The sequence below is a fragment of the Schistosoma haematobium genome, chromosome 1, assembly GCF_000699445.3.
Source record: "Schistosoma haematobium chromosome 1, whole genome shotgun sequence".
NCBI lineage: Eukaryota > Metazoa > Platyhelminthes > Trematoda > Strigeidida > Schistosomatidae > Schistosoma > Schistosoma haematobium.
In genome coordinates, this window is record NC_067196.1 from 55,249,644 (window position 1) to 55,274,716 (window position 25,073).

The window sequence follows — 25,073 nt, forward strand, 5'->3', positions numbered from 1 at the left end:
AAAACATTACTAAAATTTCTTATTCCCTTAAAACAAAAAATACAACTAAATCTTTTAAACACAAAACACTTAACTATTCATTCATACAATATGCCTTGTAATGAAATCTGTTAAAATTCGATGAAGCAAATATTTCTGTAAACTGTGTTGACAAATAACTAGCAAGTTAAGTTAAGACAACCATATTCTTCATTTCGAACCGGTAATCTATTTACCGATAAGTGTAGACGTCCGAAGTAGATCAGGTTACTACTTATTACTTGTCCATGTGACAGGAGTAATTAATTTCTAAGTAGCATGAAACCAACATGTTTTCTATAACTGTGACTAGAATAATAAAGCCTCCTGAATAGCTAATGTTGGGACCTATAAATAACATATGACATCATTCAAAACAATTTATAATAATCCAAAGGCATCGTCTCAGAATATACGTACACCATCAAAGACTCATCAAAATTTAGTCCTTTTTATCAACAATAGGATAATACAAACCGTTAGAAATGCCTTCTAATTCTCCTAACAAGTTAGTGGGTATATAGTCTAGGTAGAGTAATTTATGACACGCTGACCTAAAAAACGATAGAAACTTGGTTCTAGTTTCAATGTGAATATCAATACAATCATGGAAGTATACCTAGCTGATGCATCAAAAATAAGCTAAGACATGCAGCCTGTATATCATTATAGACTTAAAAACGGAACTGAAAAGATATTATCGAAGGAATTCATTCAGAATGCACATATGGTAATATAGACTGATCAGTTACGAACTTGAATACCATAACAAACAATTATTTACATATTTATGGCAAGCTTTTTTGTGATCATAAAGTTGTATAAGAATTTATTTTGTTCAATCTTCTTGAAGTTATGTACTAGTAAAAAATGGACTATTGAAAACTTTAAGCGCAAACTCTCCAAGTACTTACCAATATGAGGTTGTGGAGATTGTTATGTTTTTTTTTATTGAGAACATGAATCGATCGATGTTAGACCATCATTAAAAACCTGGAAGCATCGGACGGCCGTTTCATCCTAATATGGGACATTAACACCGTTGGATGCCGGCTCAGTGGTCTAGAGGTTAGGCGTTCACGCACGAGACCGAAGGTCCTGGGTTTGATTCCCGCGTGCGCACTTCTGAGGAGTCCCAAAATAGGACGAAATGGCAGTCCACTGCTTCCAGGTTTTCAATGGTGGTCTAACATCTATCGATTTACGATCTCAATAAAAAAATCTCCAAATACTATTAAAAGCAGCCGAAAATAATCTAGTCCTGTCAATATTTATAACCTGGTTAACTCCATAATTTACGCCTTCTCAAAATCAGTTTCAAGAAATCCATTTTAAATTACGTTAATATTAGGAAAATTTACGTCCAATTCAGAAATGTTTACAATTAGAACTAAATACTGTTGAAAAACTGTTAGAAACAATTGTTTATTGAACACAAATTCTCATTAGTCTACAAAGTGATTTTTAATCGTTATTAAAATTTTCTTTGTAGAAATTACTTAATTTGTAATTTACGTCACAAATTAACTTCAGCTAGACAATCACTGAAAACTAAGATACTCTGGAAAGTTATTCTGTTCTAGTATAAGACACCTCAACACTATGCAAACAATAATAATAATAATTTTTAAAAAAATTGCAATAATCACTTGTTTACTTACCTTATGATCGTAAGAACAATGATGATTGGAATAAGATAAGGGGATTAATTCCACTTTATGTTTACGTGATTGACAGTATTTATTTATACAAGAAGTAATAAGACAGCAAGTTGATTGCTTTTTCACTTGAGAGCTAATTGTATCATTAAGTTTCTTCTGTTGAATATTAAAAGAATTCATGTTTGTTTTATTCTGTTTTTGTTGACATTGTAACGTTTGTATTCGATGCGCAGTCATAAATAGAATTATTATACTAGTTAATAAAGGTAGCAGAAATGCAACTAATGTACGTAATATTAAAAAATTAATATCAGGCGATGTACACAATCTGCCTTCTTCCAAATAAGCAGGTGGGAATGAATCACTTAGTAAAATTTGTGCACCGGTCTGTAATATACTCACTATCCATGGTGCAGCTATTTTCAAGCGTATAGCCAGTAAATATTTTCTACTTGATACATCTGTCGTATTAGAAAACCATTTTGGTTTAGTTAGTCGAAAATGGGTATCTAAACTTGATCCTAAAAGGTGTAATAAAATTGCATGGCAAACGATTGTCTCGGAAGCAATTGATATACAACAGAAATGTTGAATATATTCATTTTCACCTATAAAGGAAAGCAAAATATACATATGTATAAAATCACGATAATATTTATAAGTTTTATTCATACAAAATGAAGAAGAAAGTAGAGTTAATAGTAATTTAATCGACAGCGTTTGATCAACACAAAGGAATAAACAAACATCAGACTGACTAATCCTCAGCATACAATCAATGTAAGTATTAGATTACTTTAAGATATCTCTTAAGACCTGACTAGCTCAATGAAAACATCTCTTACTGTGACTTTAGATGATCAAGGTCCACATACCACAGGGAATATTACTTCACTACAAATTGCAGATAAATCTTACTAGTGAATTCGAACTAATATGAAACCTAGTTCTAGGACTTGGTACAGATCTCCTTCAAACACTCTTTGTAGTTTTAATAGTAAAAGAAGAGCTCCGTAGTAATTTTCAACTGGATTATTTATGGAGACCAGTTTAATTTGAAGATAGCTATCACTGAGTAATAATATCAGTTGGTGAACTGCTAAGAATCGAGACAGTCTGAAAACTTTTATTTTAGATGCACTTTGAAAATTGTTAGCTTGTAACTTCTAAATAATCTTCCACGTAAAACTTTCTGCTATTCACTATTACATGAATATACACTTGCTCGAATAAAAGCTTAGTCCAATCCAAAACTTGCTTTCTTTAAACAAAGATAATTTCGAATATTGATTTCACTCTTGATTCATGTTGTTAGCTGTTAACCTAGTTTAGTGAGATCACCTTAATCACTAACATGATTTAAGTTACCTGCATACATGGAAGTTTTCTTAACTTCTGTTTCAAGTGAGCTACTAAACAGTAGGCTAAATATTGTTGAAAGACGTAAGGAAGAACATGTAATGAAACACTTCATTGTGAAGTAGCTTTAGGATAGTTTAACAAACCATCTTAAGCCCACAGTTTAAATTAGGGGTTGACATAGAATACTCAAAAGCTAAGAAAGCTGGAATCGGCCACTAATACGAGCATACAAATTGATAGATAACTCCATTCAAATAGCCTGAACAAAATATCACACTAAACTGTACCAGTAGAAAATTTTTATCATCAAAAGACATCAAACAACTGCCCAATCTTACCTACGTATTTTACACAACACCTCATAGCTGAAACAAGTATATGACAAATTATGATTATCTGAAAAATGTTGAAACAGACCTAATCATCTATTTACTTTGTATTCGATGTTAAAGAGGATGGGTATGGAACAGTATTCTACCGCATGTGTCCTTAAGGTATTTCTTTTACATGCTATAATTATCAGACAGGCAATCTTAACTTTCAATATAGAGTACAAAGTAAAGGTGGAAAATCTCTGAATGATTTTGTGAACATGCATCATATATGATTATCTCAGTGTCCTATACTGAATGGTTCGAAGATGAAATGAACAATGCAAATGTGGGCATATTAGGTATCATGACACTGATTCCTCAAAAATCAACTATTGAATTGAACTATATAGCATGACTTGAGTAAGCGTAATTTTGAATGTCTTATCATTAACATATTTATTTGGTTTGTTCTAGATATTGAATTAAACTTTTTTGTCATCAGTTGCATATTTTGATAAAATTTTAATTTTCAATTATATAAATAAAACAACCAGTAATTTTTGACACGTATACACATTTTTTAGTTTCAACTAATCTATTTAATTTATCTGCTAGTTATATTCTTTCAGTTAATATGTAGACTTGTAGCAGCTTAGAACTGTAATGAATGGTAACAAATTTACTGAATTCACAAGACATTTTTACACTGAGTGTCAGTACTAAAGTTTTGACTGAGACAAAAAATACCAAATACCTGTCAATGGAAATGTCAAAACTTTATTTATTACTCTACCAAGTTACATTCACTGTTTTACTTGTAAAAAGGTTTTGAACCATCTTATATATAATGCAATAAATATCTAGTCACCTATCATTATTATTTCGAATCCCGATGAAAACTGATCAACAGATCACGAAAACTTACTGTTTTACATCGTATTGAAAATAAATTAAAAAATCTGTGTTTTTTAAAAAAAAAAAGAAATGCGAATCAACTGTTTAGTTAAATAAAGATTGCTTGGTCTTTTTTTGTTGCTAGAGTTAAGTATGTTTTTATTTCTTTCAGATGGTTTAACTGTCAATTACGTTAGCTTTTAAAAATAATTACTTCTATAAATATCTTCGTAATGTGTAGAATATTATCATTATACTATGTCATTAGATTACATTATGTTTCCAACATAAAAGTGATGTAAAAAGTAAACCATCATCCTTTGAATAACTTATTACATAATGTGAATCTATCAAATAAATAAATATATAAACGAAGCAACAAAAAAAAATAAGTAACATCAGAGTTGATATTTATTTCTGTTAAGAAATCATTGTGTTTTGAACAAATGTTATGAAAGCATCAACATGATTTGCTATTTGAATGTTACCCCATCAATGATATTGATGATAAATTTAATTTTTATACATGCTGGTTTTATTTCATTCATAAGAATAAGTATTGACTTATTCTATTATGTTAAACATAATCACACATTTGTTCAGACATTAGTTATCGCTTGAAATGTCGTAGAAAGTTATCAAAAACATTTTTCTTTAAGATTGAATGCAAAGACATGTATACGTATAGGTATAGTGTGAACAGACATTACTATAGTGAAATAAAATGGATTTTACAGTGGGAAAAACGTTTAGATGAATAATTGATTCACCTAAAATAATATATATGTATGGTAAAATTAGAATTTATTTTATAAAATTAAAAGTTTGTTTTAATGTAAATTATTAAAGAATATAATGTAAAAATGAAGCGAACGGTACTGAGTTCGAGTCCCAGAGTGAACATCAAGTCTGAGATGCAGGTACATACAGCTGACGAGTCCCAAACAGGACGAAACGCGCGTCCTGGATTCCACTGCTAGCCACTATCCATCTTTGCTTATAAAAATAAGTTAGTTGGTTTATCAAAGTACTTAATAGATAATCGATAAAATTAGTGTTTTTTTTTTTCAGTTTAAGTGAACAAAAGTTTTTGTAATCCGTTAAAAACTTCAACAAACAAACCATTTTTAGTTAATATTCAAAATATTATGCTTCAAAAATAATATCCTACACTTGATTTTGCACTTCATAAGGATTGATGAATATGGTACAACTATTATGTACAAACTTGAATGTGCATTAAAAATACCGATTATTAAGATTATTACTATTAAAAATCACTATATGAATAACTCAAATTATTTCATTTTAGATTACACTGTCTATACACTACTAATTCTTCTAATATAAGTAACATATTTGAAGTCATTTAAAAAATTGATACCTGTAAAATAGTTATTTATGTTTAGTTCTAATTCATGCAGTAAACAAATATGTCTTAATTGTTTTCCAATGATTCTCCAACAAGAGTATGGATGGTATATGTTCACTATGATTGGAATAATAAACGCCTCGTAGCTAACTGTGTAGAAAAGGTAAAATCTCAGAAAACGGTCTGGTAAAAGAAATAAGAAGAAAAAATTCCAATGCTTTCAGAAATAATACTCCTTTTGGTTGTAGTTTTCACCGTGAATCACTACAGTTACAAACAATATGGGATTAAGCCCGAATTTTCCAGATTTCTCATCAACCAAGACTTTATTTAGCCAGCGAATTATCATCCAGTGGTCTGAGTCTTTAAATTCAATCAGAATGTAATACACTGAGATTTTTACGCAATACTATTAGTGTATTATTGCCTTGTCACATATTTAGTCGACTCTATCAAAATTTCAGGAAGTTAATCTATCACATGATTGCCAGTAGATATGACTATTATTTATTACAGTGGCTGCCTATTTCGTTTCAAAATAATTTTCATAAAAGACCAAAACCAAATGAATTATCCACTGTGATAACTATATTAAAATTCTACACAGTCTACATACAGAAACTCAATTATAACTTCACAGTTAGCATGACACACTGGTCTTAATTTTACGGCTATTGAAGTACAGAAACCACTGCAAAACTGTATTGACTTGGTGTGGAGATTCTTAGTGATACTCCATTGTGACCCCATCAGACATCAAACAGAAAACCTTCACATCTCGTGTTGAGCGCTTAACCATCCGACCAATAATTTGGTATCCAACGATTTATGCGTAGACGTTCAGTCAATTAGCGATAATACTCAACCATTTTTTAATACCGTTGATTGGTGGCTGCCTCACATACGACATGCTTGAACTTCACTCATCAATGATATTGAAAGATAGTTGCGCAATATCGTGAGCTCATAAAAAATGAAAATACAAACCACTGGATCTCAACTCTGTCGTCTAAAGGATAAAATTTCTACTTGGTTCAAACACAAATGAAGTGTGGGATGCTCACTGCTACGGAACCCTATACAAGGTTGAAACAGCTCTCTAGTGCTTCCTAATTTTTAGTGGCTCTCTAACTAAGATTAGTTGATGATTTAAACTGTAAAACTTGACAGTCAACAATCCCTCACTCTATTAATATTAACTTTTTAGAGTTCAGAGAAAACTATCAAAATTCATATGTATATTGTAATTTATAATGTGTTGTTTTCTGTCAGCTAAGATTGTTATCTAAAGCAAGTTATCAAAAACTAGAAACATACTTTGAATTCTTTGAATTATAATCGCCACTAAAGAACTTGATAGATAATTGGTTGTTCATAGTCCCATTTTGTCTCATAGTACTTATCCACATATTATTTTAAAGAGAAGCATGAATTATTATCTCTGTATCACTTAATTGTTAGGTTAAATCTTAAATTTTTACACACACTTCAACTAACTTCTGTTGAATGAATTCGATTATATATTTCAACAGAAATTATCTACTCGCTTGGTATAGATACCAAGTTTGTAGTTTCTAGCTTGTTAATAAGATTTCATATTGATATCAAGTCTCAGAGCTTTCCAAACTAAAATTCATTAATGAATGACATTTAATAGCTAACAACTACATCTACAGTAGTATATTAGTTTATTTATAACAATCTACAAAATTCTCAATTTATTCAAAATTATCAAATCCAATCTTGGTAATGATATATATTATACATTATTTGTTAGAGTTTTGTTCTCTGAACTGGATGGTCCCATATATCTACTTTTAATGCTTATAAAAATAAATGCTTTTAAATGATGATGATACTCAGTGTTGATTCATGTCAGTTAGCAGATAATCTACATCGACTAAGTCATATATTTTATGAAACAATGAATTAAAGCAAACGAACTATTGAATTCATAAATACAATGTAATTTGATTAGCAAGATAAATTATTAAAAGGATGTTAAAAACTCCTAATTAGAAAACTGATTCATTATTCGTCACGGAATTCACAAAATCACAGACTTAATAAATGTGGACATGAATTGGGATAATGGTTTTTAATTAGAAAAAAAACCCCACTTTTTCAGTAAAAATGTGGATTGTATCCCCCTCTCAAAAAACATTTTTTAAATAGTTTTGCAGTAATAAAGGAATATTGTTTTTTTTTCTTTACGCCTGTTACTCCTAATGGAGCACAGGCCGCCGACCAGCATTCTCCAACCCACTCTGTCCTGGGCCTTCCCTTCTAGTTCCATCCAATTCTTGTTCATTTTTCTCATGTCTATTTCCATTTCTCGGCGTAATGTGTTCTTTGGTCTTCCTCTCCTCCTTTGGCCTTGAGGATTCCATGTGAGGGCTTGTCTTGTGACGCAGTTGGGTGCTTTCCTCAATGTGTGTCCTATCCACTTCCAGCGCTTCTTCCTAATTTCTTCCTCCGCTGGGATGTGGTTTGTTCTCTCCCACAGCAGGTTGTTGCTAATAATGTCCGGTCAACGGATCTGAAGTATTTTGCGTAGACAACTGTTAATAAACACCTGTATTTTCTGGATGATGGCTTTCGTAGTTCTCCAGGTTTTCACCCCATACAAAGGAACTGTCTTGACATTTTTGTTGAAAATCCTGACCTTGGTGTTGGTTGACAGTTGCTTTGAGTTCCAGATGTCCTTCAGTTCTAAATATGTTGCTTTTGCTTTACTGATCCGCGCCTTCACATCTGCATCAGATCCACCATGTTCATCAATGATGCTGCCCAGATATGTAAAGGTTTTTACATCTTCCAAATCTTCTCCGTCAAGTGTGACTGGATTGGTGCATGCTGTGTTGTATCGGAGAATCTTGCTTTTCCCTTTGTGTATATTGATATCTACTGCTGCTGAGGCTGCTGCTACACTGGTCGTCTTCCCCTGCATTTGTTGTTGCGTTTGGAATAGAAGGGCCAGGTCATCTGTGAAGTCTAGATCGTCCTGCTGCATCCTAGATGTCCACTGTATCCCGCGCTTCCCTTCAGATGTTGACGTCTTCATGATCCAGTCGATCACCAGGAGAAAGAGAAAGGGTGAGAGTAAGCAACTTTGCCTGACACCGGTCTTTACCTCGAACGAGTTTGTCAATTGTCCTCCATGCACGATTTTGCAGTTTAATCCATCATAGGAATTCTGTATGATATTGACTATCTTCTGAGGCACGCCGTAGTGTCGAAGAAGTTTCCATAGTGTTGTTCTGTCCACGCTATCAAATGCCTTTTCGTAGTCAATGAAGTTGGTGTAGAGTGATGAATTCCATTCAATTAATTGTTCCACAATGATTCGTAGAGTTGCGATTTGGTCTGTACATGATCTACCCTTACGGAATCCTGCCTGTTGGTCTCGAAGTTGGGCGTCTACGCAATCCTTCATCCTGTTTAACAATACCCTGTTGAAGACTTTTCCCGGTATTGAGAGAAGAGTGATGCTTCTGTAGTTCTCATACTTTCTGGGATCGCCTTTCTTTGGTATTTTGACCAGAAGTCCTTCTTTCCAGTCTGTCGATACTTGTTCCTCATCCAAAATCTTATTGAAGAGAATGTGGAGTATCCTTGCAGTTGCCGCTACGTCTGCCTTCATTGCCCCTGCTGGAATGTTTTCCGGTCCTGCTGCTTTGCCACTCTTGATTTGTCTGATGGTCATGCTGATTTCTTCAATTGTTGGTGGGCCAACATCGATTGGGAGGTCCGTGGGTGCTGCTTTGATGTTGGGTGGGTTCAGTGGGGCTGGTAGATTCAAGAGTTCTTTGAAGTGTTCTACCCACCTGTTTTGTTGATCTTCAATGTTGGTAATTACCTCGCCTTCCTTGCTTTTCACTGGTTGCTCCGGTTTACGTTGATTTCCAGAGAGTTTCTTTGTCGTGTCATACAATTGTCTCATGTTTCCTTCTCTTGCAGCCTTTTCCGCCGTCATTGCTAGATCTTCCACATATTTACGTTTGTCAGTTCTGATGCTCCTCTTCACTTGCTTGTTTACTTCTGTGTATTCAGCTTGTGCCTTGGCTTTTTCTGCTCTTGTTCGGCTGGTATTGATTGCTGCCTTCTTGTTCCTCCTTTCTTGAATCTTATCCAGTGTATCGACAGTGATCCATTCCTTGTGATGGTGCTTCTTGTGGCCCAGAACCTCATGGCATGTTGAAGTGATTGCTTCTTTGATCAATAAAGGAACATAAAAATATTAATAAGAATTCACCCGATCTTCAATTTAACCTGATCAAAATCTCATTCAAAACTTGATTTTTTTAAAAAGAAATTAAAACGTGCATCATAAACACTGAACTACTTTATATACTGCAAAAAGTCATTTAATTTTTCAATATCATGACTGAATGGTTCTATTAAGTTATTTAATCTTTAAGTGATAAAAGAACAAACAAAGAAATGATAGGAACAAATAGATCGATATGAAGAAAAGTTTGAAAGGATACATCATTATCACTGATTATTGTCTATACTTTTGACAATGTTTAGCCAAATATTCACTCTGCTTGTCTGATTAGTACATATATACTCCAAATTTATTGATATATATCATTATAACAAAGTTGAAGACTTTATTTTATTAAAAAAATAACCAGATTTATCAATATTATACCATACTAATTTAAATAAAGATAAGTATAAAAGAATTATGATCAGTTCAAATACTATATATTTAAACAGAGACAAATATTTGAAGTACAGAAATTGAAAAAAAGAAAAAAAGTGGTTTATGATTTTAGTACGGACTAACTAGTAGCTGAATCAGTGGTCTATAGGTTAAGTATTAGTGCTCGACATTGAATGTCTTGGGTTTTATTTCTTGTAGAACAGTCATGGATGGGTATTACTGAAGTTTACCACATTAGGTTGAAACAGCCATCTAGTGATTCTAGGTTTTCAGTGGTGTTCTAGTCAACATCAATTCATGACATAAACTCTGGAAAATTCTATAATCTCGACAACTCCTCCTACACTAATAACACATCCAACCGACCTGTAATTTGATTTATCGATTGAAATTATTCAAGTTTACTTGAATACTATTGAACCAGTATGAATGGGACATTTTTCGGTGTTCAGTAAATTTGCGAAAATCGATTTAAAAAATTTTCAGTAGAAATGTTTAACAAAGGATACTAAGTGTTTCAGATCAATCTAAAAGATAATTAAAAATTTAAGCTTTTATTTAAGCTAGCGGAAACATTTACCAAAAATGAGGTGACAGTAGAAGGCATTCTGAAATTAAATGATCTAGTCAATTAAAATTAAAACTAAACTTTGAAATGAATAAAATCCCAAGAATGTTTGGATTTTAATTATGATAATTTTCCGTTATCCTATGCAGGTTTGAAATGAACAGTCAATATGAACTCAATGTTAATAAGAAATCCTGATTTTCAGACCTAAGTTTCAGGAGTAAATCCTGTAGCCAAGACTTCTCCGTTTGAATTTTAAGGAAGATAAAAACTATGCAGTTATTTAAACAGATGTAGGTCATCTTATAGAGTAAACATTAACTAAGCATATTGATTAAAAAAACTAATAAAGAGTAAAAAAAGAACATAGTTTTTCTAGATAAAATATACGTGGTAAATGAAAATCGTTTAGTTCATTTAAACTAATAATTGATGTTAATGTAGAAAAAAATCCATTCTCAGTGCATACTGCTAATAATGTATTTCTAGTGGAGTCTATATTTCTATTTCTTTGTCATTTTAGAGCATAAATAGTATAATCAATCTCTCACTCTCTCTGCTAAAACAACCAGTAAATGACTAAACTAAAAACCAAATAATTTTTCATTAAATCCTCTTCTTTCCCTTTTACAAACTTAATAAATAGAAATTGTTTGACTGCAAAAATTACCAGCAGAAAATTTCACAAAATACTACTAAACATTAGTTTAAGTAAAACAAAAAAAGACTGAGATGATGACGTGCATGTGTGATGCATGCTACTTATATCTGTCAACATAAGTAGTATGTAACACTAATCAGAAGTAGAATGCTTGACAAATAAAAATTGAGTAGATTAAACTGAAGAAAACGGAAAGGAATTGAGAATTGGAAGAATCATGAATAATGTAAAAAAAATACAATCGATGGAATATTTGCAAGTGAAGTATTTCATGTATGGCTGTTACATTTTACCAAAGAACCCTGTAATTTTATATTAAACAACAAAGTCTTTATTCACTACAGATGGACAACAATAATAATGATAATGACAATAAACACAAACAAATGAATAAAAGTACATTATTGATTCATATTACATACACACGTAGTTTACTAAGTTCAATAAGAAAATTGAAAAACAAATAACAAATTGTTAAGTTATTTCTACACGTTCCACTTGATTAAATAAAACTCATAAAATATGCGTTGTTTAGTTACAAAACAAAATAAAATTGGTCAATGCAAAAATTACAAAAGATTGATAAAATATATTAGTTAGTTAAAAAGAAAAAAACGAACCAAAAAGACATAACTGACTGTATTATTTTTTTTATAGAAAAGAAGTTTAGATCCTGTCAATGAATCTAATGGTGTGATTTTTCATATTAATAACATTGCTTCATTGTAATTATGTGATGAATATATGAAAAAGTTCACTTCATGATACGATCATTGATTTAAAAAAATAAATCTAGATTCTAAGTACATTGAATGGATTGAAGCAGCTCATTTCACCAGTACGGTTACTCTTCTTATGAATTAAATGGATTTTATCAGAAGGGGTTTTGTGGAGAGTTTTTTTTAGAAATTTCACTGATTGAAGTCATGAGTCAATCGAAGTTAGACCACCATGAAAAACCTGGAAGCACTGGACGGCCGTTTCATCCCAATATGGGACTCCTCAGCAGTGCGCATCCACGATCCCGCATTCCGCGAGATTCGAACCCAGGACCTATCAGTCTCGGTGTCGCAACTTCGTGGATTGGTTGATGTTAGACATTAACACCATCGGATGCCGGCTCAGTGGTCTAGTTGGTTAAGCGCTTAGCGCGAGACTGATAGGTCCTGGGTCCGAATCTTGCGAAATGCGGGATCGTGAGTGCGCATAGCTGAGGAGTCCCATACTAGGATGAAACGGCCGTCCAGTGCTTCCAGGTTTTCCATGGTGGTCTAGCTTCAATTGACTCATGATTTCAATCAGTTAAATGAATCTATTGATAAGACACTTAGATTTTGTGGTTACAATTGTAATTGAGGTTAGTTTGAATAGCTTACCACAGTACAGAGATAATTAGTTGTTCTGGCACTTCATCACACGTATTTAAATGGTTATAATCAATCTTTATAAATGTGAATCTCATAACTATGTAGTAGATCAAAGTCTGAATACATTACTGACAAATATCGATGACTGAAATAGGCTTTAGGACTTCTGTCACATAACATGTACTTTGATAATTAATTATTTAATAGATATTTAGTTATAATCAAAAATAACTCAAATCTACATAAAAAATCTTTTTCTGTTTCGTTGCTTAAGCAAGAATGTGTTTCTTCTGTATTTTGGTAAACATACTTACTGTGGTCTAAATACGGCCATAAGCACATAGATACTGTAATGGAAAATTATTTGCGAATAATCAATATTTCTCTTGAATGAATTGCTTAACGCAACTTTATTGGAAACAATGATTGAACTAATTTGTAGTTCAATTGTAATAAGTCTGTCAAATGATAACATTGATTATCTCGACATTTAAATGAGTCATGCTAAAAGTTTCAGTATAATATCTATTTGTACTTCTTGGTATTTATGTTCTCTGAAATCAGAGCAAAGTAATACTTGTATCTAAAGTGAATTTAAAATGATACTGGTGAAATAAACCAAGTTAAACATGAAAAAAATAGCTTGACAATAAGCTAAATTTTGTGTTTTGTGTTCTAAGCAAAATGTTAATATTATTATTCAGAGTCAAGTTTTTTGGAGATTTACTGCACTCTGAAAATTGAATTATGAGCAAAGTTTATCCGGACAGAAACATTAGAGTAATAATTATCTATTTATTAAAACGTAATGTCAGTTTACATTAGCATGAATCATGATAAACTCAGTATAGCAGGTTGGTAGACAAATAATTAGTCAATGCTGATAAATATTGATGAAATCCTTGTATTTTGTAATGATTTATGAAATATTTGAAGACTTCTCTGTGTTACGAAATTAACTATATCAGATTTCTATAAGGTGACAGATATTACTGAAACGTAAACGTGTACCATATATATAGGATAGTTGGCCTAGACATTTGTTTTATTACATATCTTGTTCAATAGTATATCTTAAAATTTTTTATAACTTGTGCCCTGTGTCCTATTAATGTATAACGTAATGATATCGCCAATTAGAGAACAGCAATTTATCGTTCGGACCAATGACGCATAAAACAAGTACGAGCAGTCTAGAGTACTTATCGGTCCTGCTTCCCGCTTAACCTAGCCTGTGAAGTCCAGAAGACAAATCTCAGACTCTACTATATGAATCACTTATTCCAAACATACTGGGTTTATATACCAAACAAACAGACCACATCGAACCATAAAATAGGAAACAACATTTGTACAAGATTTAGCCAAATGTGGCTGTGAATAAGAGAAATATTAATTGATAGACAGGGCATAACTGAAGAATGGTAAATCGTATAATAATAGTCTATGGGTCAAAATAAAGCTTATAATAGGAGAAACATGAATATACACAGTTTAGATACTTAATAATTATACAATAAAAATATACGTATATTATTATCAGAATGGGTTTTGTGGAGAGTTTTAGAAATTTCACAGGTTGAAATCATGAGTCGATTGAAGCTAGACCACCATGGAAAACCTGGAAGCACTGTATGTTATAAGTCCAAAAATAAATTCCAACAGGTACCATTCATTATTCTCATAAGGATATAACAAAATTGCTTTTGAATATTATGAATTTTAGTTGAATTATGTACAACCAATATGTAAATGAATACTTCATGACTATACTACAACAAAATCTTTACTTTCTTAAGATGCATGTGATGCTTTTTAACAGGAAATAAATATAATCTAAACTAAATTGTTACTTTCATACTAGACGTTAATTCGGTAATTAGTGTATTCATTTATACTAGTTCAATTCAATTATGACTTGTAGTGAATTGAATAACCTATTGAAAATGTACTTAGGAAATTAGTTACTTACTGAATGATTGTATATTAGTATACCTGTACATGTTTATATTAAAGAAACTTTACACGATATATATATATATATATATATATATATATATATATATATATGTAGCTAGATAAAGAGAAATGCAAAGATTAGTTCAACCCATAAACGTTATATAAGTGATCACAAATAAAAATATTTATCAATATTATACAAATAGTAGAAAGAAAAATCGATCAATAAAAATTGACATGATTTGTTAGCTTTATACTGTATATTTTCGAAAGGAAACAAATATATAATTAGTTTTAGGAACTGTCTTAACTCTATTCAAAATCAACATATAACATGCATACAATCAAATTAGTAAGAAAACAATTTAGTTAACTGAATTGTTATTCGTCTATTTTACTAATGTTCATTAACTGAACAAAGAAGTTTGTCCTCAAATAAAGCAAAACAAAATTTAGAAAGAAAAAATCCTGATGTTAATATCTTTACAATATTTTCGTTACATATGCTGTGAAAATCTTGTATTCTGCTGGATACAAACCGCTTTTCTAAGTTTTTTTCATAAAATGCGAATGTAACCATTTAGAACTTAGTGACGTCAATAAAATGTTACCGAGAAAATTTAATTAAATGATCGTAGAAATAACAATAATAATGTATTACAAACATGGCATTTGATTAAATTATCACAACGGATTTATACTGAAAATGCATGAATCTATAGTAAATCTAATGTCTAACCCCAAGAACCTTATTTTTCACTAAAGCCAATCAATCTCAAAAGATAAAGCCTGGCATACAATAAAACAATAGTTCTGCACAAAAATATTACTCATTATCCACCTTCTTAAGCAGTATTAAATTACTGTTAAAAAAAAGTGTCCAAATGGTTTGTTCTGATTTATTAAGCAACAATAGAATAACCTAATAAAATTGTTCTGACAATGTAGCACAAGAAACCGGAATCTGAAGTTATATATATATATATATATATATATATATATATATATATATATATATATTACTGACCAATATTAATCAATACTTCAGTGGCCTTCTGTCATGTATATAACATCTTCACATTAAAATTGCTAGTACTTATATTATATTTATATAAGATTTTCTCTTATTTTGATTATTTTACAGAAGAAGAAGAGAAAACTTGCTTTTATGTGTATAAATTCACAATGCGATAAGTTCAGAAAATAAAAGTTACTACTTCTTTTTGTTTGTTTTCTTTTTAATTAAAAAAAATATTCTCATTGTATTATACTTGTGATAACAAAAGAGAAAAAGAGAAAGAACTATTGACATTCGGCTTTTTTACGATAGTACATATCTCATACAACAAACAAACAATAGGCTTTATTAAATAAATAATGAAAAAATCAATTTTAGCCATAGTATCTAGTATATGGTAATTTATTTATTGTAGAGTAAATATTTTAACTGAACGATAGTGATCTTAATGAGATATTGTTTTGTTTTCTATGGTATCATTCTGTTGTATAATTTGTGTTGTTTCCATTTTCGCTGTAGGTTCCCTCAATCTTAACAAATATGTTCACAATAGAAAGAAAGTATCTTAATGTGATTAAAAATATAACAATTTCAAACTATCTGACTATAATAATTCATATAAAATAGTATTAATTGTATTTGGTAAAGATCAAAACAATTGAAATAATCGTTATATATTTCTTTTTCAGTGAATGACAAAATATATTACTTAATTAAACAATGCTATATTAGTTAATTAGTATAATAAAACGTGTTTAATAAAATATTTATTATCTTTCCTACTTTATGTTAACGTTAACTGGTAATGGATTAATGGTAAACGTTTTTGATTTTCAATGGATAAATCGAAAGTTTATACTAACCAAACAAGTATTATTACTGTTGTGAACAGAACACCACTAGGGACAATCGAAGATATGTGACACGAAATTACAGAGCAACTCAATAAAATCTGAGAACCATATACTAAATCGTTAATTTGTAAAATATCGATCCATCGTCTCAAACTTCACTGTTCCTTTGCAAATATCAGTCCATTGTCTCAGATTTCATTGTTCATTTGTTTTCATACCAATTACGTTCTGTTCCCTTTCTTTCCTCATAGACCTTCTACTGAAATACATTCTATGCCTGACCACCATTATATACTACTTATGTGGATATAAGTAACCCACATCACATGACTAGCTACTACATAAACAATATGGTTTTAAAACAGAGTACATAATCATGTAATTAATAAATGTATTGCTTCATGAAAAATGAAATTAAATGTAATAATTTCGAAAATTTATAATTTTCATTTCCATGTGATGTTCTTTGAGATACGTGACAGATTATGAAATTATTCATCTGTTTGAATCGACTGAAACGAAATCGGTTTGGACTTATCAAATTGTTTTTAAAATTCATTTACGTCCAAAAATGAAACGTTGCTTCTTATATTTACATCTACAACACTACATAAGATAAAATTCAAGATGAATACTTTTATGCCACCGAGTCATTACATAATAATAACTCATTTATTCAAACTTTTGAGTCACAAATTCCTAAAATTACTTATTTATGTATATCTGTTGATGAGGATGTATGAGTTAGAAAGGCGAGAGAAAGAATGACATCAAAATAATTTCCTTTTCAACAGCAATAAGTGTAATTAAGTCAAGAAAAATGTTATATCTAGAGCTTAGATTTTTCTTATACCGCGTACTACTCGAGCCCTTGAACGTTAGAACTAACTTAGTTGCAAGTTAGAAGGGCTGGACATGAGTGAGAAAGAATGTCACTCCAAATAGTGCTAAATATAGTAATAAAATCTCAGGTATTGATATTGTTTAGTATAACAAAATCACCATTACAGTCATCCAATCCGCATATAGTAGTTTTTAGCATTTGTCCAATAGAGAAGCTACACGTCGATATTTTGAAATTTTCTTCAAAAAGATTATTGGATAGAATGTTTTCGGCTCTTCCTGAACTTCTAAGAGCTTCATTGAGTTTACACCGAGTTGTCCTCACAAAACATAAAAACAACTAGTGAAAAAATCTATTTAAATTATGTATTCCTTTTTTTAAACAGTCTGCTGAAATTATAATAAATAATTCCTTAATATTATATGGATTCAGCGTCATAGTGTTTCTTTGAATGTTTAATGTATAATTAATTATCAGTCTATGACTAATAACATTATGAATATTAAAGTGAACTCACTCATTTAAAAAAATGTCATTAAGTTAATCCAATGTTCAGAAAACGAATCATTAAAACTTATGGTGTATTATGCATAGATATTTGAAAAAAACAGTCCAAATGACTTGGATTAACTAGAGAGTATGTATTAAGTAAAAAATCAAAGAATCCAAGGAACCATAAAACCTAATCAAGATACTCCGTACTTCACATACTCATCTGCTAATATTCATGCAATCTACCGACTCTGTAACCTAGCATGAATCACTCCTAGGTGTATATATGACATTGACCATGCTGATAAGTGGAAACATGTATAGAGTAACCAATTAAACTGCCTTGCAAACAAAAGCTAATTTTTATTAAAGTACTAAAAAATATATTTTCTCTTTACATAAAGATGCAATAGATTTTAGATTGATTTCATTTTGTTATTAACTTAGTATGTTTGAAATCTTTTTCAGTTTGATACCACCCTAGGGAGTTATTTTCTTCATTTAGATATAAAGCACGGTAAGTTAATGAGATTATGAAAGTACGAATGAAACTACTGGACAGCCTTAATACCAAAACGTAAATAAGCGAAATGATTATTAAGATTTGTACCTGAAATAGATGCTTTTAACAGTGTTCTCTTAACTAGACGGTTAATAGCATCACTCTCTCTCTCTCTCTCTCTCTCTCTCTCTCTATGTTGTTCTAGACTACACCATTATGACCCACTTCACAGAACGTTTCAGTTATTACATCAGTTTGCTCTTATGGCCTCGTTTATTTTGACTATTTTTGAAAGTTTTATGGTTTTCATATGACATTGCATTATTTTTTCCAGTCGACCTCTGATCATATGACTGAATGACCTACTCGCTTAGTTTTGCAGATTAAAATGATGTCGATGTGCATGAATAGCATGTGAATACAGTAAACTAATTATTTAACAAATACATATTGGCAATATATACCCTGATCCAAAGCAGAATCGTTTACAAAGTTTTCCCTTTTTCATCAATTTATTTATCTGCGACACTGTGTCACATCAACATCAGTCTAGATTTTTCTAGTGCAAAAATTATATAAATATGCATATTACAGATATTTCATAGTAATTACATTGGGTCATATACAAAACAGACTAATTGGATCACGACAACATGCCGTTCTAGTGCTGAAACAAAAGTTTTAAAAGAGTAGGATAACATGTTGGATACAAAAACCAACAGTACGTGAAACGAGTAAACAAGTTAACAAACAAAGAAACTTTATTTGTTTGATTTATTATTTGATATGGGTAAGCACACTTTGTTTTTCAAATGTCCACCGGCCACCTTTAATACAATTATGCTTATACTTAGGTTCTGTGAACATATATATATATATATATATATCTTTCAATAGTTGAAATTATGAATCAATTGAGGCTAGACCATCATAGAAAACCTGGAAGCACTGGACGGTCATCTTGTCCTAGTATGGGACTCCTCAGCAGTGCGCATCCACGATCCCGCCCCCCGCGAGATTCGAACCCAGGACTTATATGTCTCGCGCGCGAACGCTTAACCTCTAGACCACTGCGCCGCCATACAATGGTGTTAATGCCTAACTTCAAATAATCCACGAATTTGAGCGACACATTCACCACTGTCTTCAGTGAGTTACTATCTCACAACAGCCCCGTTTGAACTCCACTGGCCACTGTCTCTCACTAAACCTCTAAGAAACACCTCTTGAAGCCAGTCATAAATGAGCATATGCTGATTAGTATATATCTACTCCAAATAACTTTATTCATTTATCGTGCTTTAGTAATGGATTAATACCGTATTCGTTACATTTGTTATTTACACATTCATCAAATTAACCAATTGTATGAATCAAATAGAACAAAGTATTATAAAGTAAATATTTTATTCGATAATGTAAACGATTTTGAGTCATGAAGTATAATTTATGTCAGTCGTGGTTTACTTAATGGGAATTAATCTCATAATGTAATGCTTCTATTTGCATGACAGATTGATCATGAATCAAAAAGTTATTACGTGAAATTAACGTAATTTACTGATTCATTGGTTTAATTTGGGCAATAAAAAAATACCTCAACGAGTTCTTTCACCTTAAGAGACGAACAATATGTCTCAATATTATGTTGTCCCACTCTTACAATTAAGTTTGTTTACGATTAGTTTTGTCAAGCCCTTCAATTAACTTATTTAACAGACATGTCATCAGAACGGTAACAATTTGTCTATTTTTTTGTATTATTTTTCTTACTGTCTTATCTGTATGATCATGAATGCTTAATCACATGTTACTGCCTACGCACATAGTCTTCACCCTACCTTACGTGTTAGTTGCTAAAATAATGCTCGATGAATCATTATCATTCCCGTATATATGTGTGATTAAATCTTATTGATTGCCACGCTTCGGTTCTATTTAACTCGGAGTTCGCCTCTGTATTCGTTTGCTTACACGCATTAGCCTTTCTACTCAAATTCGCCTGTTGTGCTTGTAAATTTGTTATCTGCTCTATCCAGTAATAAACTGTAGTTGGTGCTTCGTGTTGCCTCCCGAATTCATACACTGTTGAGATTTCTTTAATAACAGTTATCAAGGTGATTGATAAACAAAACCTAAGAAATTATCTCGAAGCCAAGCCACTGCAATATGTCCAAACAAAAAAGTATTTAAGTTTCCAAATTGAGTTGGTAAAATTAAACTTATTTAACGCGTTTATTGTATTGAATTTTAGGACGAAGGATAATAATAAGATCTTTTGAATAGTTATGATATTTCACATGAGATGTTTTTAAAAATAACTTGAATGAGAGAAATAGTATATTGAATACAGTCAAGTATACTTTCGAATATACAGACACAGAAATTTCATCAATGATTACAGCAGAGGCGTAAACACAAATCTTATTATCAGTCGATATACAATGACTATCAATCAAACAATATGTTAAGGAACAATTTATTACATCACCTGTAACTTTTGATAAGTAAACATAACTTAACGGACCAGTAAACATAGTTAGATTTCACCACTAAATAACGTTATAAAATTTGAATAAATTGGAAATATATGCATTTACTATGTATAAGCTCATCAAATAAGGAAGTGCAAGGGCGTAGAGCGTTTTAGAAACCTGATTATTGAAAATGAAACAGAACTATAGATAAAAGCATTTTAAAAGTTTTCTGTCTGCTTCAGGCGCTCATACATGGATGGGCTGTTTCCTTGAGTATGTAAATATATAATTACAAACGTCGTATCGGTTGAACAAATTAGTGACTGTTTCGAACTTAGTAGCCCAGAGGAGAATGTTTTAGGCGTTTGAAGCAAAAGGTACTTGATTTGTGTCGTATGGTGTGAACATCAACGTTGGGTCCCAGGGAAGTCTAGCTGACGAGTGCTGAATAGAGCAAAGTGAAAGTTCTGAATTACACTTCAACCAGAAATCTAATCATTCTGTTGAGTAAGAGTTCGATTCAGTAATTAGGTTATTTGTTTTGCTAGAAAATAAAACTAAGCGAATGGATTCAACATAGAGTTATAATTAAATTAACGGTGGCAAAGACTTTTAAGGATGTCTTTGGCGAGACTAATTTATGGACGAACCAATCAGGTATAAGATAACAGGTTTCGGATTTTAGCGCGAAGTTCATCCATCCATTTGACCAAATAGAGTTTTGGCATTATAGCTGATGTCAGTTCGTGACGAAAGCTCTAAATCTAATTCCTAACCCTAACCATCAACTGAAAGTCATAACTCGAATTCCTCACGCTGGTTTATAACCCTCATTTGGTCCAAGTTATTAGGCGAAGACTCTCAAGGTCAGTCTAGCGTCGCTCAAAGGTCGTCTATAAATTATAGTCTCACCATAAAGCTTTATAAAAAAATATCTATTTTCCGACCTTCCATCTTCATCCTCTTTTTGCCTAATTGTGACGTAAGAATTCATTTCCGATTATGAAGATTAGTACAACAGAATTAGAGAGCATTCTTTTGAATTAACCCCAAATGATTTTGAATATATATGGTGTGTGCCCAGTAACATTAAATACAATGTGCCACTGAGTATAAACTGACAAACACTTAGTTTACTGACTTTAACTATTGATTTCTTTCCCACTCTTGATTTTTACTCTGGACTCATTGTAGACTGCTTGTAACTGTATTTAATAAAATACTCCCTAGTTTACACTCTGGTCCCCTATATTTAGTCGTGGATCGTATATCTCGTATAACGTAATTCATTGTGTGTAACATATCAATTTAGTATCTAGTTCAGTGGTCACGTGATTTCGTGACAAACGAAAAATAATTGTATTCTAGTGATAATTTCAACATAGAAATTAGAAATGAGTAGTAATCAATCTGATAATGTTCATAGGGTATTTTATTGACCATATTTTTATAAGAAATATTAAGAAATTTTGGTTATTGTGTATGCGCTTAGAATATTTTAACTTGAATAATTTAATTGATCTACCAATATGTATATCTACAATAATTTAAACATAACACAATATTAGTTCAAACTCCAGATGAGTAAGATAAAGTTACGTATATGATCTAAGTATTTCCAATGATTTACGAAATTCTTACTAGTTTGCCATTCATGACAAATTTTGTCAGAAGATCATGCATCACAGACAAATCAACATAAACTTATAAATCATTTAAATTTTAACTGGCATGATAAAAGCTCTAACGAGTGAATTAATACTAAAGGGAAGATCTGTTATTGGAAAACCATTAAGAAATAATGCAGATTTACATTTCAGATGGATATTTTTGGTAGTAATATGTCCTGTGAGCTAGATGGCTCAGTAGTAGACCTTTCATTGTCTTCTGATCAACACCATTAGAGCATACTTCATGTAGATCTGAGCATCCTATTTTCTACTAGCTGTGAAAGGACACGATTTGCTATCACTTATGTTGATGCATAGAGACAATTACGAACATAAATTCGATTAAGACTATATCAAACATCTTTGTTAAGGAGATTCCAAGAATCCCTGAGAATTTCTAGGAGCACAGGATACAGGTTAACCTGGAATCAATAAGCACGTCGATATGGATCCATATTATCGATGAATATGAAAAAGGAAAACCTATCACATCCTCATAGAACAACCTAAAGAAACAGACAACGAGGACTCAGGCATCTGAAGTCGACAAGTTGCAAACTAAGTCAACTGAAATAAGTGACCTGATGTTTATGGAGTAATTAGAAAGCTTGCTTCTAAATGAAGTAGGCAAATGTTGCTCAGAATTAAAATGAAGACCCAGTAATTAAAATGTTTCGTTCAGAGAACATGAAACCAGTATAAGTAAGTTTAATAACTTTTTGTGTCATTAACCAAAATCACACAGAAGACTATCGAAAATAGGGGTGTACCTCATAGATGTTTAGTCGCACAAATTAGAAATATGGATAACATTTTACAAAATTAGTAGCACGAGGCCATCGTGTCAGTCGTAAGATTCAAGGTCCCTACAGTAAATTAAATGTGGCTTGAAACTGTCCACTACTGTGAGATGATATTCTAAAAGTTGGTTTTTGATAGTTTTCTAACGAGTGTTAACGAACGTTTTCGGAAATTATAACACAAACTCCATACAACCAACAAAATAAGCGATCGTATTCACTTTTAATCACATGATGTAAGTATAACATAAATTATATTAACACGTCATATAAAAAAATATCATAACAACAAGATGAGTTCATAAGATAAGTCATGAAATAAAATTTAGATAAGTATATCAGCTGACATTGAGTTGAACTCAATGTAGATCGCTTTTAATTATCTTAAAACAAGATAATTGAGTCAACCATTTTAAAACCTATAAGTAAAATATTCCGACTTAACTTATAATAACAAATACTTTAGAAAGAGTAAAACACCTGATTTCTCTTCTTATCTGTTACCTCAGTATATTAATGGTAATTATTATGAAATTTTAGATCATTTTCACTGAATAATTAATCTCACTCGAAAATTGATTTTTTTGGTAATAATTATAACCAACCTAGTGAAATGCTACTCGAAGTCATCGGATTTGCTTTCTTATTTAAAAGCGTTTAATACAATCTGGTATTGTGGAATTATTGTTGAATATGTGTTCCGACTGAATGAATATTTTTCGTGCCCTACACAAAGTCAAAGTACAAAATTAAACAAAAACAGTTCTCATTAACAGTTAGGATCAGTTGGTGAATCATTAGAAGCCGCAAAAAGTGGTAGAAACATTTTTATTCCATTTTGGAATGCATTAACAAAGTACAGTTACTATCCGTCTGCCAAATTCAAATCTGAGTCCTCTAAACTAATAAATACAAAATTCAGTGATCGTTATTATACAATTTAATTTATAATCTTCTGATATAGTACTGTCGTGTTCTGACTTTCAGATCCAGGATAACACCTTTAACTTCAAAAAGTCTGAATTATTTAAAATAAAATTAATTTTATCGATTAGTATATAAATAGGTGATAAGTTAGAGCATTTTTGTTATTTCTATGAAAATATAATCACTAACAGTGAAATTTCTGTCGACATTCCTGTGTACAGAAAAAAAAGCGAATTTTCAAATCTAAAAGTCCTACACTATTCCAATTTGGTATTATTGTGAAAAATTGGAGTTATTCCACTCCACCATATAAATATTCACGCTAAAGGCATAAAAATAGAATATTTTAAGAAAACTATCATTTCTCCTTAATGAATTTTAAAAAATAGTTTCATTTTGACTTTAGGCGTTTCTATATCAAACTGGACTATCCACCGAACATGATGGACAATCAAATAGTGGGAGTTGGGTGGGTACTGGAAGAGTAATAGTTCAAGGCGAAAATCCATTTCAGAAAAGTGTGATCTAACTGTTTTGTTCATTTTTATTTGTAGTATATATGTCCTTGATAATTTATTTACTGTGTACACACGTGTAGGTACTTGTGTAGAAAACATGTTGAAACTATCTATAATCTTGAA

The 25,073-nt window shown here is 31.3% G+C and overlaps 1 protein-coding gene across 1 annotated transcript in view; it reads right to left on the minus strand.

Moving 5' to 3' along the window:
* Positions 1-25,073, minus strand: part of MS3_00001640 (uncharacterized protein) — a 69,385-nt gene that overhangs the window by 10,003 nt on the left and 34,309 nt on the right. Inside the window, exon 3 of the mRNA XM_051209108.1 lies at positions 1,680-2,287. Within this exon, the coding sequence (XP_051074536.1) occupies positions 1,680-2,287 (608 nt within the window). The remainder of the gene's footprint in view (positions 1-1,679; positions 2,288-25,073) is intronic.